This window comes from Asterias rubens, chromosome 14, assembly GCF_902459465.1.
Source record: "Asterias rubens chromosome 14, eAstRub1.3, whole genome shotgun sequence".
NCBI lineage: Eukaryota > Metazoa > Echinodermata > Asteroidea > Forcipulatida > Asteriidae > Asterias > Asterias rubens.
Window position 1 is genome coordinate 2,566,996 of NC_047075.1, and position 17,853 is coordinate 2,584,848.

The 17,853-nt window shown below is 40.4% G+C and overlaps 1 protein-coding gene across 1 annotated transcript; it reads left to right on the top strand.

Moving 5' to 3' along the window:
• The first annotated feature begins 6,889 nt into the window (after positions 1-6,889).
• On the top strand, positions 6,890-15,693 carry LOC117299552. Its single transcript, XM_033783103.1, has 4 exons — positions 6,890-6,905; positions 7,259-7,475; positions 15,053-15,235; positions 15,382-15,693. Exons 1-4 carry the CDS (start codon positions 6,890-6,892, stop codon positions 15,509-15,511), a joined length of 546 nt encoding a protein of 181 aa, XP_033638994.1. The 3' UTR covers positions 15,512-15,693.
• Positions 15,694-17,853: the final 2,160 nt, after the last annotated feature.

Below are 17,853 nucleotides of genomic sequence, written 5' to 3' on the forward strand. Positions count from 1 at the left end.
AGACCGAAATAATAATATGTCAGTGCAAAAACTTCTCTCCAAATGGAGGTTCCAAATCCTCAGTCCTTTGGACAAAATTTGAGTTCACATAAGATCAATTTGGTTATTGTTTTGATGTTTACTGTGGTAATTTTGTTTTGCGGTTTGGTCTGCGTGTTTTTTAAAGAAAAACATACAATAAAAAACAGGAGAGATCATATCTTTTATTCAAATCGACTGAGTAGAATCATCAAGAGGCTTCCAAATAAACCGGGTATTTATTCTCACTATTCCTTTTAACGATTGGTTTAAAAGAGTCTCCCGTTATCCCATCTAAACGAAACCATCCTCACGCACGATCGATGTCAACGCTATTGGTTACCGCTCGATTTTAAAAACACCCGAGAAAAGTGTGCCTTGCTGCATTTCACATTGCCGAGGAAAAAGACTGGCACCCTGTCTTCGCCACTTCTGTAGTGTTTGTTTAATAACCAGGCTCCGGGTTCAATCGCAAATGGATCTGATTGGTCAAGCTCGCACGCTCGATAACTAAGTGGTATCTCTAAAAAAAAATATAAAAAAAAGAGAAGACTGTGCCTTGCTGCATTCCCTCTTTGCCGAGCAAAAAAGCCTGGCACCCTGTCTTCACCCACTTATGTGGTGCGCACAGGCTCTGGGTTCAACTGCACCTATTTCTGATTGGTCGAGCTCGCACAAGCACTGAACTAACTGGTATGCGTTCTTATAGCCAAACAATCAGAACCAAGTAGCTTACCAGCGACTAAGATCGTAGGTGACTTGTCATTATAGTACGAAGCCGGTGTGTAACACTGTATTAAGTGCTCCCTTGATCTAGACAGTCAGATCTTCGAGCCACCTTTGAGAGAGTGTGCCCTGACAACATTTTCCTCGCAAATGTTGTGATGTTTTCGCTTTCAGAACGGAAACATGTTATATATTTTTTTCTACCAGCGAGCGAGCGAAGTGGACCGTGGGTCTAATCGGGCTGCAGAGCCCGGGAGTGTTTTGCTTCGTTGTGGTGGTCTTAAAGTGAGCTCGTCGTTGAAATGGTTTCTTCGATGTCAAACACAAGATGACTGCATATATAACGGTCATTAAGTTTTCATGTCATGATTGTCGAGAGCTGTTTCACGTTGATCTAAGCCTCATGCTCTAAATACAAAACAACACAAATATTATACAATTTATTCCACTCTATTAATAAACATTACAAATAACTAGATCTTATAAAGAGCGTTTTCTTTAAATATATAATAACGTATCAATGCGCTTTAAATTATTGCCCTGATCATTGGGCCAATAACATGACTGTATCCTTCTCAGCTCCATGTAGAGTATACTACCCGGGCTTTAGACCACGTGAACTTTGTTTACAATAAGTGTGACCTTGTACATACTTTGAGTATTCTGGCAGGCACAATAATGCACTGGTATGTGGGAAAGTTGACATTTTGTTTCATAATTTCCACATTAATCCAAGAATTATGAAAGTAAAAGCTGGACAAGGTTTAAGATGTAACCACTTGTATCATATCAAAAGTTGATAAGAACTAGACAGTGCAATCTCCACCAAATGTAAGGTGTTATGATTTCTTCCATTAGGCTGTGTACAAATTTTGTCTGCAGGAAGTCCAGGCTCTGTGGCTCTTTTGTAAACATGTGATGTCACGGGTCACATCGTCTATTTGGAGCTTCAAAGTCTTTTTCAAACACAGTATCAACCTCTACCATCGCAGGTACCCATTTATACCACTGAGTGAAGGGAAGCTTTAATTTATGCTCTTACTTATGTTCGTACACGATTATGTTTTGATTTATCGTGTACGGATAAGTTTGGCAAAGAGATGATTATTCTTGTGCCGGTGTCGCATGCAATTATGTCCTATGTGCCATACTATTCGGAGGACATTATTGCATATGCAATCATGTCCGCCGGACGGTTTTGCATATGCAATCGTGTCCGCTCGGACGCTGCTGCATAATGCAATTGTGTCCGTCCGGACACATTTGCATATGCAGGTGTGTTCGCCCCCGTGCAAAACCGTCCTTGCAGTAAATTAAACGCCCTTGGTAGACGGAACACGTTCGCCATTTTTTTATAAGCTAAGTGCATGTCATGACTGACATGGGAGATGTTCGGCCGTTGGGTATTCGCTGCAATCATAAAATACGTGAATATTCATAGCTGCATATACGTAGGTTCAGTGCATGCACGCTCGCTTACGCGCGCACATGTGCATGTACAGGCATGTACATATCCACCGGACGGTTTTTGCATAGCCCCGGACACGATTGCATATGCAAAAGTATCCTGAGCGGACAGTATTGCATGGCGGACACAATTGCATCTGACACCGGCATTCGCTTACATAAGAAATAGCTTTTTACGGCTTAATCTTTTGTTTGTGATTATTATATTCGGTTACAGCAGAACCGACAACCTCTCGTCACAACATCAGCTTCTTATAATCATCAAGTTTCTCAATAATATTTCGAGTTCCTCATCTCTTTCTCTAAGGAGTCGCCACGGATCCGCAAGCCGGTGTGAAGAAATCGACCCACCTGCCTAGACACATCCACGGAGAGAATTCCAACAATTTGATCCAATTTTAAAATGGTTGTCTACTTTTCTTCATCGATCCATATGTCATCTGATATTAAATCTTTATGTCGTGTTAGTTATTGGGGATAACATTTGATAGATTCATGTAGAACTGTGCTTCTGTCCCTGCGGTGAATGACGCTGATAATTTTTTTTTTTTTTGCTTGAAACAAACTTGAGATAAAATGGCCTTTTTTTTTCTTTTCGTTTGGACAAAACCGTTTGGTGACTGACATGGATTCCACTTAATGGTCGCAAAACGAATCACAAGAATACCCCAAATCTTTCGTCTTCCTCGCATTTCAATTCTGCGCCTTGAACACCCAGCAGGGTGGATATGTGCGCATTACAAGTCTTATTATTATTATATTATATTATTATTATTATTAATTTCTTCATTTATACTATTCATGTCTTACGGAAGATATACCTTTGGTAATACCACTCTTTAAATTAAAGGCAATAAAAACTGTTTGTTGGAAAGATTTGGTCAATCTCGGTCAACCTTTCTGGATTTTGTTTCAAATTGACACAAACTGAGAGTTCAAATCCTCTTCTTGACCCCTTCTGGTTCAAACTGACCCATTCCAAATGATGTATTGTTTGGGCTGTTTCTTTTAAGGTTTTTTTTTATACCTTTTTTTGTTTACTTTTTGTTCTCAAGCTGTGTCGCAAAACCGAAAACTTAGTCCTGTGTTTAGAGCCACACATCTCTAAAATTGCCATCAAAAGAACAAAAAGGCTAATTTATATAATAAATCATGAATTGAAAAAAATTTGAAAGATTTTTCTGAAAACCCCATCACCGTAATATGTCTCTTGTGATAACAGTTATATGGCGCGAAAATTAATTGCTACAAAATTGGGTATCACTTCGGCGCGTAAAACGCTACTTGCAGCTGCTACTGCATCGAGGAAGGTCACGCTTATACTCACACCGTTCGGTGTGCTGTATGAATGACGTCACGCGATTTTTTTTTTTTTTTTTTTTTTTTTGTGTAGATTAACGGAAAGCGGATTAATCCTATCTCGAGTAAGTTAGGACGAGTTACTCAGTATGGGTTTAATGCGTCTCAACGTCTATGGTTAAGGAACTTAACTCGTCCTAAGTCCTAAGATTAGTCCTGAGTTAGAAGGAGTTTGGTGGTGAACTCGACGACAGACTTTCTGCTTTTTCTCACCCACGTTTGCTAAGATCTAAAGCCATTCCAACAGCTTTATTCAACGTATTGCATCTATTTTTACTCCAATTGCTTTGTGCATGTTTTCCATGATACTGTTTTAAGAGGACTTTAAATTCATACCTTCAGCTCTCCGAGTTATTTGTTCACATTAACATAGGCCAAACAAATGAACAGCAGCGTGTTTGTTCACGAACACGCAATGTCTATATATATTTATATGCATTTTTCGAGGTTGTCGTCAACTCATTTTTTGTTACAAAGGCCTTTTTCTGTTTATATAGCTTCTGTTTAAATATGTCTTCTGCCCTGTTCTGGAGCTTTAATCAATTGCAGACATGAATGTGCTATTGTACATTTTTTAGTAAAGAAGGAACAATAAAGAAACGATTTTAATTGAAAAACAACCTACCACCTCAAAGTGTGTGAATATAAAGCCACCTCTCGAGCTCGCCACACACCGTGCAATAATGAAAAAACACTCGGCACCTTTGCCACTTCGTTTTCAATGGTCCTTAAGGGCACACCACGTGGTGCCGAGGCCCGTTTCCATATTGCTATTAATATTGAGGGGTTTTGTTAATATAGACTGTTTTGTTTGAGAGCCCGACTTTGTTGCAACTGCCTGCGATATTGTTTACATTGCCTGGTCGTCTTGGATCTTTCTGGGGAAGCTGAAGATGGGTTTCTGTTTTATGTAGATAGCCTGAACAAATAGTTTGAAGAGTGTCGAAACGATATCATGTTAGGTTTGTATTTGGCCGGCCGAAAGGAACGTAGTGATGTGAATTTTGTTGGTTTTAATCTCACTAAAATCTCAGAAAAGGACTGTGCAAGTATTGCCTCGTAGTTGAACAGGGCCCAATTTTATAGGGCTGCTAAGCACAAAAAATAGCTTAGCATGAAATTTATTCCTTGATAAAAACAGGATTACAAACCAAATTTCCATTATTTTGTTGCATATTGCTTGATACTGGTATGCAGCTGTTGTTTGTTTATTGAAATTGGGCCCAAGCCAACTAATGTGCGCGAGTTTGTTCTCTTCACGCGTCAAAGGATTTGACAGTTTGTCAGTTTACGTAAAGTCTGAATACTAAACAAACATGGCAGCTCCTGAGCTAATGTGTTGTTTTTGTGTTTTGGGGTTTAAGGTTTTGACAGTTTGTCATGGGTGCGTTTCTCGCGGCTGTAACCATTATCTGTTTTTCAGTCTTTAGCCATGCAGTGATTAACCAATGGCCATCTCAACCGAAACAGTTAATGGTCACGACCGCGAAAAAGCACCTCTGTCTTCGTATAGAAGTCAGGACACTAAACAAACATGGCATCCACTAGTCTGACCTAAGTTTGCCCTTGCGTCATGTTTACTCACCCCTTTATCCCCGGGCTCAGCCCCTCTCTTCACTCATTTCGATCTTGTGTACAATGCCAACCACCAAAAAAGAAAAACAAGATTGAACAGAATTGGAGCAAAGAGAACGCACGTGCCATCCGCATTTTGTCAAATATTTAGCGGGAGCGGTTTCTGAACAGCAAACAAACGCTCCGGGGGTTGAAAGCCCCACGTGGTCCGGGGTTCCACGCGATCCGGACCCCCACGGAACGACAACCGGATTAGGGCAAAAAAAAAAAGCTTGTCCTTTATTTGTCTCTGGTTTATTGGGAACAACTCAGACGTAATCCTAGCTCCAGGGGGAGGATGAACGATGATAAGAAGATCTATTTTAGAAGACAAGTATGTTAATTCGAAAATAGTGTGGAACGGATTGGGTTGTTTTGTAAAGACACTGGACACCTTTGGTAATTGTCAAATACCAGTATTCTCAATTGCTGCATCCAAACATTAGGCATACAATAACAAACCTGTGAAATTTTGGGCTCAATCATTGGTCATCGTAGTTGTAAGAACATAATGGGGGAAAAAATCCTAGTTCCACAACTTTGTGTGCTTTCAGATGCCATAAAATGGGCTTCAGTTAAAGTATTTTATTGTTTGAATTCCCTCAGTCTAAAAGAACTACGTTACTTCAGAGGGAGCCGTTTCTCACATGGTTTTATACTAGCTCCCCATTGCTCGTTACCAAGTCAGTTTTTATGCTAACAATTGTATTGAGTAATTACCAATAGTGTCCAGGGCCTTTAAATAATAATCGTATACACAAACATCAGCGGTGGAGGCGGTTCCTTTACGGTTGTGTTTTGAGAACCACCATCGCCCATGTAACCCTAGAGACAAAATATCACTCACGTCGAACGTAAAATTATACTACAACATTAAACATAAAACATAATCAAAACCAATTAGTGGGATATCATCCGTGTATTAATGTCTAAAATTAATTATCTTGTGAGGATGGCTTAATGGCTTATAATATTTCACCCTGCGGTGATTTCAAAGAAATAATATGTATGCAATAAATTCCGCATGAAATCATTTTGAACCCGACCTTTGAAACATGCATTACCGAGGATCCTGTTTCTAAAGATAATATCACGTCGTACTTTTCTTGACGTTATCTATGCATCAGAATGAGACCTTGGTTCGCTTAAAGGAGGGATAGACGTTGTGACCTGTGACATCACATGTTTACAAATGAGCCACCAAGCCTGGACTTCCTGCAGGCACGATTTGTACAAAGCCCAATGGAAGGAAACATAAAATATTATATTACTTTATGTAGAATGCACTGTCCAGTTCTTATCAATTTTTGATATGATGAAAGGGGCATATCTCAAAACTTATATACGCTTCTACTTTCGGAACTCTTGGATTTATGTGGAAATTATGACACAAAATGTAAACTTTCCCATTCAATTAGTGCAGTATCTTGCCTGCCAGACTAGCCAAAGAATGTACAAGGTCACACTTATTGTAAACAGAGTTCAAATTGTCTGTAGATTGGTGAATATTCCAAGCATTAATTACCATACCAAATTAAGTGGTGAGGAGCACTATGCAGTTGGTAGAATAAACATGTTTCAGAAAGGATTCCCTTCGTAGTAATTCGCTTTGGGTATTTGTTTTCACCAAAAGCATTTGAATCTGAGAAAAGATTCATGCATTATATACATAATACTCGCGTTGCAATCATAAGTTGTTAGGATGATGACGAAAACGAAACGTAACGTAACGTGACGTAACGTGACGTAACGTATCGCAACGCGGCCGTAACATAACGTGGGAGAGCAATAATATTAAGGCATTGCCTTCTATCTTTTGGCAAGCGTTTCATACTTTTGGACCTGAGAGCGAAAGAGGTCCACACAAGATAGAGTTTTGAAACACTATGTGTACTTACACACGTCCCGAAACAGTGTTGACAAATATGGGTTTATTTTTCATAATTGCACAGAGGGTATGTAGAGCACCGTGTTTTTGTGTGTGGGGAATAAGAATTTTGCAGCTGTCCTACCCCTCTGCCCTTTGTGTGCACCGCTCTTTATGTGACATCTTCTCCTTTCTTTACTTCCATAGTCAAGACCACCTCAGCGGAGCTTGTTTCCTCAGGTACCTTCTGCATCACAGACACTAGCATCCCAAAGGAATCACCAGGAAATGCTTACTACTGCCCAGCGTTTAACGAAGACGGCACGCCCAATACCTTCATAGAGTGTTGTAATAGTGGCCGGATAGACGCAACGGGACACCACAGACAGTGCTGCGAGGCAGGCGAATCAGCAGACAATGAAAAGTGAGTTACTGAAAGCTAGTTTGATATTGGACATTGGACGTTCACATAGGTTTGTACAGCGAATGTCGATGTGTTTTTTATCAATATTGAACATTGGACATTCACATTGGTTTGTACAGCGAATATCAATGTCACTTTTTTCGAAATTGGACATTGGACATTCACGTATATGTCTGTACGGAATGTCCACACTGAAAGCTAGCTTGATATTGGACATCGGACATTCACATATATTTTGACAGTGAATATCTACCTTGTACATCGATATTGGACAATGGACATTCACATTACATAGGTTTGTACAACGAATATGAACGTTGCTTTTATCGGTATTGGACGATGGGCATTCACGTCTAGGTTTGTACACGATGACCAGTGTCCAATATAATATGTACAAGGTAGACATCCACTGTAACATTCTATGTGAATGTCCATTGTCCAATATCTAAAAAGAGGTCAATGAAGGCCGCTCATTGTTGATGCTCAAAATGTCAGCCATTTTGAAAATGTTGAAACTCTATTCTGCCTGTATTTGTTTCCTTCGTGCCAGATTATCTCAATAACAAAATAGTATTGGTTAAAACAAGTGCACTGAAAAGGGGCTTGCACACATGTCAACGGAAACTACAGTTCCAATGGGCCCCTATAAACAATGGTGCTCCACCCTTATGCACCCAAAATTGTTACCCTAGTTTCGCTGCAGGTTCAAAGACACACAAGTCAACTCCTACCCAGCTCTCTGTCAGGTCTCAGCGTACAGCAAGCAGTTCGACCTCGATGGAAATAATACAGAGAGAGAAGTGCACATGTATTATTCATGGAAACAATTATTTCCTTGCATTTGTTTTTTTCTGCGATGATACGATCGTTCAATGAATTTGGCGGGAACTCAAGCCGAGCATGACTGCTTTGTTGTAGCAGGCAACGATAACAGTAAATAGATTGCACCACAATGCTCAATTATTCATGGCGAAAAAAAGGGCTCTCGAGCAAAACCAGATCGATTTTAAAGGTAAATGTCATCGGTTTTGGAAAATTAAACGAGTTCATGTTTTCTAGTTTAAATAAACACGAGGAATAGTTTCAACAAAACGTTAAAGGAACAGCTTCAACCAGATTAAACAGCTGTCTAGACGATTGGGGGTTTGAGATAGTTCCATTGATCTAGAGGAATAGTTTTATCAACTATAGGAATGTTCAAACAAGGTGGAGGAAAGTTCAAATAAACTATAGGAATAGTTTAAATACATAAAGGAATAGTTGCAGGTACCAAACAACCACACCACACGACAGAATGAGTTTGTGTACGAGCAAGTGCAATTCCCCCGAGACAGCGGACCGGTCTAAGTTGTAAAAAATCCAGTTGGTTAACGACCTTGCCCTGACCAATAAAACTTGAACATAGTTTTTCCAGGCGTATTCTCTTATAAAGTCAGTGAACATGAGAATTTTAACTATTGATTCATTCGCAGAGTAATTTTCACCACAGCGCTGTCTTTAGCCACCGTTCCTAGCTGGCAGTGTCCTTGCTCTATGGTGTAACGCACTAATATAGAGGTTATTGTGCACACCTCTGATCCCAAATCGCCTGGTCCGCATTCACCCACAAGCATGCGTACGAAAATATTTGTACTTTTTTCCAAAGTAAATTCTGTAATTCTATCCCCTCTATAATTTTTACCCTTTTCCCCCATCCTGTCTCACCATGGTAATACTCCTCTTACAATACAGACAACATCGTCAAGATTGGTATCAATTTGGGCGCGAGTCCCCGTAGCAACGGGTCGTCTGCTCGCCACGCTGGGGGAAATCAGCACTGTCTGCTCTGGCACTTTCGCGCTAAAAGGGAACCTCATGTATTGTTGTCATGACAGACATCACGCCACGGTCTCGTGTTCCCCATTCACAAACTCAGAATAGCTGTTCAGCGTGTTCCAGCCTCCCAGTGGCCCTTATTCGGAATATATGCTGGGAATTTTTCAAAAAATTCAAAAGCGCAAAATTCCTTCTTTTTTACGTTTTACTTGATACTTTTTTGAGAATGTATGATCATGTGCCCAGGTTATTGATTGAAATGACTGGTTTACCTCTCATAAACTGTTTAAACATCGTACATCCTTATAGCTTACACATTATATAGGGCTGCACTTATATTAACAGTTATTTGTACCCACAATTATTATTATAATTTTTGTTTTTCCTTTTTTGGCGATCACGGATGGCTGATTTTACCTGGAGTCGAGTTGAAATGGATTTTGGGGCAAAATGTTTAACATGATTGCTTGCTTTGTTTCCAACATATTACACACTATTCTTTTAATAGTGACATTATAAAAAACTGTGGTCGTGTGTTTTTGTTTTGCATTTGTGGTTTCCATAGCTTTCCGACTATGGACATGTCTACGGAACTCGTGCACGCGTATACGCACTGCGCATGACTCTCATCCAATGTGAGACTTTGGAACGCTAGGTGGCAGCAGACTTACCAGGTAAATGTCCACTGTTTACGTAGTTCTGAGCAAGCGCACATTACCGAGAACAATGGAATTTACCTGGTAAGTCTGCTGCCACCAAGCGACCCAAAAGTATCCTATTGTATCTTTTTCTTGGTCTCAGTGGGGGGACTGTTTGGGATTGTGACGTCATATGCAACGGTCCTTTTTAAGCAAAACAAAATTAATGACACCACAATGACCAACCCGTGCCTAAAAGGAAACCAACATTTTGTCCCCAGGTTTCAAACAAACCCATTTTCCTATATCCCTATGGCCCTCGGAAAACTTGCCGCAAATTGATCCTGGTGCCTCCTTCGCTCACCCCCCCCCCCCTTCCACCACCCCACACCATATACATGCCATCCGGCTCCTTCCAGAGCCAAAACTCACACAAGATGAATTTAATACGGGGTTGTGCCCACAAGTTTACTATTTATTTCTAGTTAATTCTTCTTATCCACGCCGTCACGAAACCCCAAACAAATCCGGCTCAATCTTCAGAATTATCTTCTCTGTACTCTATAAGACGGTCTAAGACTTGCCTGGGGTGCACTCACACCCTCAGCTTATCGTATCTAATTCCTCTACTCTATCAGCAAAGAAAATTACCATTAAGCCTTGATACATCAGTCAGATAGGGTTTGAACACGTCCTGAGAAAGACAGAGTCGGCACACAACCCCCCCCCCCCTCCCAATCCTTTCCAGCCCCTTGGCAAGGATAGTACACAGATTGCAAATCAAGTTGTGGATGCAAGCAGTGGAGTGTCACACCTGAGACAATGTGAACCTTACTCCCATCATCCGCAAGACACCTTTAAGATCACCAAACTATTGACGTCCAAACCAACACCTTAATTGGTCTATATTCTAATGAGGACTCTGTCTGTTCGCAAAACGGAATTTGACCTAACTGGGATGGCTGGAGCCTTTTTATGGAATCAGTTGATGGAATCAGTTGTGTTGCATTTGTTAAAAGTACGGCTCCAGAATCTGCAATTAAAGTTTCTCATGTTTTTTATTTTTTGTTGGGGGGGGGGGGTAGGGGGGGTAGTTATAACGACTTGAGTGCATTCGTAATAACAGGTGGATTGCGGATCTTATGTGTACACCTTTTATCTAATTGATGTTTGGATTTTAATTGGTCTTTCGCTTGTTTTTCTTGATTATAACATTTTCACTTCTTGGTTGCTGTTTTGTTTTATTGTCACACCATCGTAGAGTAAGATTAACTCAATTTCAATGTGCAATGTTCAATGTGTAAACTTTAGAGGAGTGGTTTAGCTATTCCTCATATTTTTGTATTACCAATTTACCTCCAAATTAATTTCAATTTTTAAATTTATGTAAAATTGTTGTAATTCAGCCTTTGTGTTGCGAGGAAAGTTTTTAAAACAATGTTTTCTTTCTATCTATCTATCTATCTATCTATCTACATAATCAAATGTACAAACACGTTAGTCCACAACCCACCGTGTACGTACATGATAAGTTAAATTTACGATTTTTCGTGTAACAGTATACACAGGCCTACGATAAGTTATCATGTGCACGATATTAGAAAGAGGAGTTTTTTATTTATGAAACCAATAACTGAGAATTAACAAAAAGTGGTTTTGTACAGAACGAGTCAGTTGTAGCGACAGTGCTGATTTATTAAGTCTTGATAAAAAACCACTCAGACTATAACTAGGGACGTGGGTGATGTTGATAAATGTACATGTCTCTTTTGGTTTTAAATGAAATCTGGTTTTCACCCTTAAGCTTTTAAGCGAGTTATTGTACGCAATAAAAGACACTGGACACTATTGGTAATTGTCAAAGACCAGTCTTCTCACTTGGTGTATCTCAACATATGCATAAAATAACAAACCTATGAAAATTTGGGCTCGATTGGTCGTCGGAGTTGCGAGAAAATTATGAAAGAAAAAACACCCTTGTAAGACGAATTATTTTGTTTGCTTTCAGATTTGAATAAGACTTCTAGCTAGAAGTTTACCTCTTTCTCAAAAACTACGTTACTTCAGAGGGAGCCGTTTCTCACAATGTTTTATACTATAAACAGCTCTCTAATGCTCGTTACCAAGTCAGATAACATCTGTTTTGAGTAATTATCAAACGTGTACCTTCCCTTTAAAGACTCAGCTTAATGTCGGACTCTAATGGGCGTAATCAATCGAGAGCAGGAGGCTTTATCGTGGACGACGTTGCCGTGGTGACCCTGTCGTTCGACCTCCATTTTCCCGCTCTTTCTTCTTTCTACCTCTCTCTCTCTCTTCTCTCTTTCCTCTGGCTTGCCAGGTGTTTCAAGAGAAAATGGAATTAATACTGAATCCAAGGCAGAATTAGGAATACGACCTTGTATCCATTAAGTGCAGTAAGTGCTGTGGCTCGTCTGCATATTCTGAGAACCGTGGAATATACACAAACAAAACAAAAAGTATTGTACAGGTGTTCTTTCTATCCAACTAATGTACTTTTGTGCAGTTTCAACAACAGCAGCAACATTTATAGGATAATTTTGTTTTCAATGTTTTTCGTTGTATTGCATTTCTACCGAAAAGTCTGAAGACTCTCTTCCAATAGACCGTTATCATCCGGTCACAGTCTTGGTCATATTCCCTGTTTCTAATAACAGTTATAAATGCTAATAGTCATTGCGCAAACATGGCACCAGACTAATATTTCGTCCAGCCTCAGTTTGGTTACAATGAGTTGCAATGGAGTAATGATGACCACACTGTGAAAGGTCTATTGTTGTGAGCGTGGGTCTAATCTTACAGGGGGAAGCCCCTGAACCTGCTTGGCGCTAAGAACGATAAATGGGTTGTGGGTCTGGGTCTCCTTCAGGTCCAGGGGACTAAGCCCTCTGAACCTCCTGGGTGCTAAGGTTGTAGGTATGGGTCTAAAGTTGTAGGATATAAATTTGTAGGTCTGAGTCTCATCTTGGTCTAGAGGATAGATGAAGGCACCTGAACCTCCTAGGTTCTATATGCAAAATGGGTCGGAGGCCTGGGTCTCAACAGGGTCTTGATAATTTTTCGCTGGAGAGGGAAAACTCACAGCCATCAAGCACCTTTAAAGATTCAATCCACTTTCCTCTCTAAACACGACAGAGACTGCATGCGCATACATTAATCACATTCATCACGTGTTCGCCCAGGCACACAGTAAGAAGAACTGTTTCAAGACAACGAACGTTACTTTGTTTGCAATGGACCAATACAACGCTCAGTCAATACCAACAAATTGAGTTAGACACACACTAATTGTTTACCCTACCGGTCCGTGCATTTTTTTTTCAGACTTCTAAATTCGTCTGCGCGGGAAGTTGTGTGTCCGTCGGAGTTGAACAGTGAATCAATATTGCTCAATGTTGACCCGTGCTTAAGTCGCTTTGATGCGTGTACCCCGGCCCATTTGCTTGATTTTGCTTCCCAAGGAAATTCTGCGCTATCAGTTACAATTCCCAGCTTTAAGGCACTGGACACTATTGGTAATATTGATAGTATAAAACATTGTGAGAAATGGCTCCCTCTGGAGTAACGTAGTTTTTGAGAAAAATGTAATTTTCCACTAATTTGAACTGATTTCGAGACCTCAGCTGAGGTCTCGAATCCAAGCATCTGAAAGCACACAAGGGTGTTTTATTCGCAACTTCAACGATCAATTGAATTCAAATTTTCACAGGTTTGTTAGTTGATGCAAATGTTGAGATACAACAAGTGAGAAGACTGGTCTTTGAGAATATTACCTTTAAGCGGTGATTTCTATGCTATCGTAAGCACTGGTTTCTCCCTCATGGTTTAAGCCGAGCCACAATCTTGCTGTGCATTGGAGTATGGGTGATTTTAGATTTCATTCGAGATCTACGGGGGTTTGGAAAGTCCACCTGACTTATTGACATCCTGAGATAGTTATCTCAACATGACGACCTCAAGAGAGGCAAGGGTGAACAAGGATCAACACATCTAAGGAAGTAGTCATCATACTTTATTGGAATGTCGTCAATAGGGAGGTTTCGCACGCGAACGGATACGCATACGCGTACGGATACGCATACGCATACGTTTAGCTATCCGTAGCCTACTTACGTGTAGCAAGCGTACTAGGGGGTTTCGCATGCGAACGGATACAGTTAGTGCGACGGATACGTCATCATTATGACGTCATACGCTACTCGCTATCCGCTATACGTGCAGACGACATTGACATCCTGATTGCTACAAGTCAGTAGGTTACGGATAGCTAAACGTATGCGTATGCATATTCGTTCGCGTTCAAAACCTCCATATTATCATCAGTGTTGTCTGCACGTATAGCGGATAGTGAGTAGCGTATGACGTCATAATGATGACGTATCCGTCGCACTAACCGTATCCGTTCGCACGCGAAACCTCCATTATATTATCCCAGAGTTTCGACAAGTCGGATAGCATCTTACTGTGTAGGCTGGTCCCCTGGCTATAGTAAAGATAAGCATGGTTTTACATTTGCATAAGCATGGTAAATCCATTTGTGTCATTGGACACAATGACGCATAACTACCAGACCGTACCGATTGATCATCCTTTTAAAACAATCTAGATTTGAGGATAGAGGGAAACATGCACCGGGAAAGGGGTTCCAAAGCGATGGATGCATTGTGAACCTATGTGTATGGGTGAGAACAAACAGAAAGCTTGGTTTCACTATCAAACATCCTGAAAGTTCTTTAAAATGATGGTGGATTTTGTTTAGATACTTTGTTTGTTTGCTTGTTTGTCTGAATGATATTCCCATCAAGGGAACTCATCAAACTCCCACAAAGGGATACATGTGATATAAACACCAAGCTGGCAACAGACAATCTTTCTCATACAAACATTGGCTTAACGTCTATGATTATGTAGTGCACAAATCAAGAAATTGTGATTAAGTAACTATAGACGACAATAGTCTCTGTGAAATCAACGGTTAGCCGGGGGATTCGAACCCACAACCTTGTGACTTTAAGTCCTGCAGTCTAACAATTTGACCACGGTGTGATTTATTGGTTGGGGTTGATTTGAAATGTTTCATTTTTCTTTCCATTTTGTCTGCAGATGGAATACAATGAAAGACACTGGTATCTACATTGGCATAGCAACAGGCTGTCTCCTCATTTTCATCTTCGTCTTCACGTACTGCCGCTCAGATACCTACCCATGCGTGGGGGCGCTACAACGGAACGCCATACATTGGAAAGACACGTGTCTGGATGCCATTTGCTTCTGCGACTGTTTCAAGTAAGATGGGTCTAGAACTTTCTATATCTGTGTTAGATTGGTCCGATGAGTACGATGTACGTACTCATGTACATGCATCTAATGTTGTTTTAATTTTGTTTTGTACATGTAGGATGCTTGACATTTTGGTGTGTTTTTGCCTACAGGTCAAAGCGCAAGATCCAGAGAAGGCTCGAGTTGACCAAAATGAACCAGATCGAGCCCCTATGCGACGACCACGAACACCTCGTTGTCCCAATGGTGGTACTTGAGGAGAAACGGCAGTTTTGGTGGTAGCGGCACGAAACACGTCTAGGTCTTTTCACACGAGACAGGTTTTACTCGCAACTTGGATATTAACTAGTCTGGTCCCTTGGATAATAGCAAGCACTGAGCCCAGTTTCATGAGCTGCTAAGCACACAAATTTGCTCAGCATGAATTTTCTTCCTTGATAAAAACAAGAATGCCAACCAAATTTCCAACGTGATTTTCAGGATAAACAAACAACAGCTGCTGAATACCAGAACAAGCAATATGCAACTTATAAAATTGAAATTTAGTCGGTAATCCTGTTTTTATCCAGGAAGAAATTCCGGGCTCAGCAATTGTTTGTGCTTAGCAGCTCTCTATGAAATTGGGCCCTGGTCTTACACAGGCCAAGTGATTTCACTGGAAATAATGTAATATCTCCTATGTGTTGACCCTGGTGCTGAGGCATGTAGCAGACTTTGTACGCTGGATAAGGGAACATTACCGAGAACAAAGGATTTTCCCTGGTAAGTCTGCTGCCACCAAGCGTCCCAAAAGTCTCCCATTGTGAAGATGAATCTTACAGTGCTTTTCGAAACTAAGCACTTGACCCAATAAAGCATGTTAGTGTTAGCATAAAAGCTTGCTAAGCACAGAAACGTGTTGCTTAACAGAAACAGGTAACCAGCAAAAATTACATTATTTTAAACGTGTTTTAACTGGTGTCCCACTCATAATTTGCTTATCAAAGAAATTTTGCCAAGCAGTATTTTCTGCTTCTGCACAGCTGAATGAAGTTGGGCACTGGTCTATGAAACTTTATGACAATTTTTCTAACTGGTGGTTGTACATTATAATCGTTGTAAATTGTTGTAAATATTGGATGATTTGTATATTCCTTCGCCTTATATGAATATGTATTATGCGATTTTTCTAGAGAATCCACATAATGTAAATAATAGTACACAGATTTACCTTACAGAAAAAGTGTAAATAAACATTGTTAACAGAGAAGAAAACAGACAGAAGTTTGTGTGAATGAATTAATATTTCAAAAGCAATACACTTGACCATGATCACTTCGTAAAAGTTGGGGAGGTAATGCTTTCTACTCACCAGCCAGGCTTCTGATGGATGATGCCAAAGCCTACATCCGTATATGGACTGTAAAGGGGGTCACCCTGTTTCAGTCCCAGAAGTAGGCGACAACGGCCCCTGGAAAAAAAGTGTGTTGTAGCCCACACCTTGAGGTGGCCTTCATACCTTGTGTGTCTGGCGACTTGCATAAAAACAATAATAATGTATATACAAAATTCGAGCCAGCTGAGAGAAAAATACTACTACATCCTTGTTAGGTTCTAGGAAGAACGGGTTTGAGGGAATATATTCGTCCTTCGGATGGGACGCACATCCGTTGGTCCTGTGCGTTGTGTGATGTACGTAAAAGAACACATTGCACTTATCGAAAAGAGAAGGGGTTCGCCCCAGTGTTCCTGATTTGATCGGCTGCATACTCATTATCATGTTGCCATGTGAGGTCTAGGTCTCATAATTCAGACGTAGTCCCACATACATTGCATGAAAATACTGATTGTTAAAGCGCCTTGAGTGTCAATGAGTGGCGCATATGAGCACTATAAGAAACCAATATTATCATAAGAAATGATAAGAAACCGTCAACAAGATTTCCTCGATTGTTTTAGCGCTCTGTTAGAAAAAAAACAACACCTGCAAACGACGCTTCATTGAGCACTCCCTTTACACGGTCATTCTAATTCAATAGCAATTCCAACTGTGTACACATTCAACGGAATAAATAACTCAACGCTAACCCAATGAAACGCGTATCCGGATCCCGCTAATAATCAAATCAGTCGAGATACGTCTGCACTTTTCCGGCCAAAATTGCTTCATTATGGCGGGAACTGATCCCCATCGTAGAGTGTCAGATGTTTATACTGTACAATAGGGGGCGCTCTAATTTGTTGCAGGAGGCGTGTCCAACGGCACTTCCGTATCTTGATACGATAATCGACTCAGCAAATTTTCAGTTAATTTGCGAGAACGCATAGATAAAAACGTTGCCTGAACTTCAGACGTACGGGCAACTAAACATTTTCAAAATAAATGCAGTGCTATCATCGTTTGTTTACCAATTCTTATCGTGCATTAAATTTGTTTCCCTTTAAACATAACAACAATTTTCCGTAAACTTGAATTCTCACTATCGTTTTGATTTATTAGAACTACACACTCTTGACAAAACCTTCACCCATTGTGCAGAAGTGTCCCTCCCCCCCCCCCACCAATCTTGCTCAATGTGTGCTCTGACCTGTGTCCCTAAAATCCTACAAAGAATTCCTGAAATTCCCAGAACACAATAGACAAA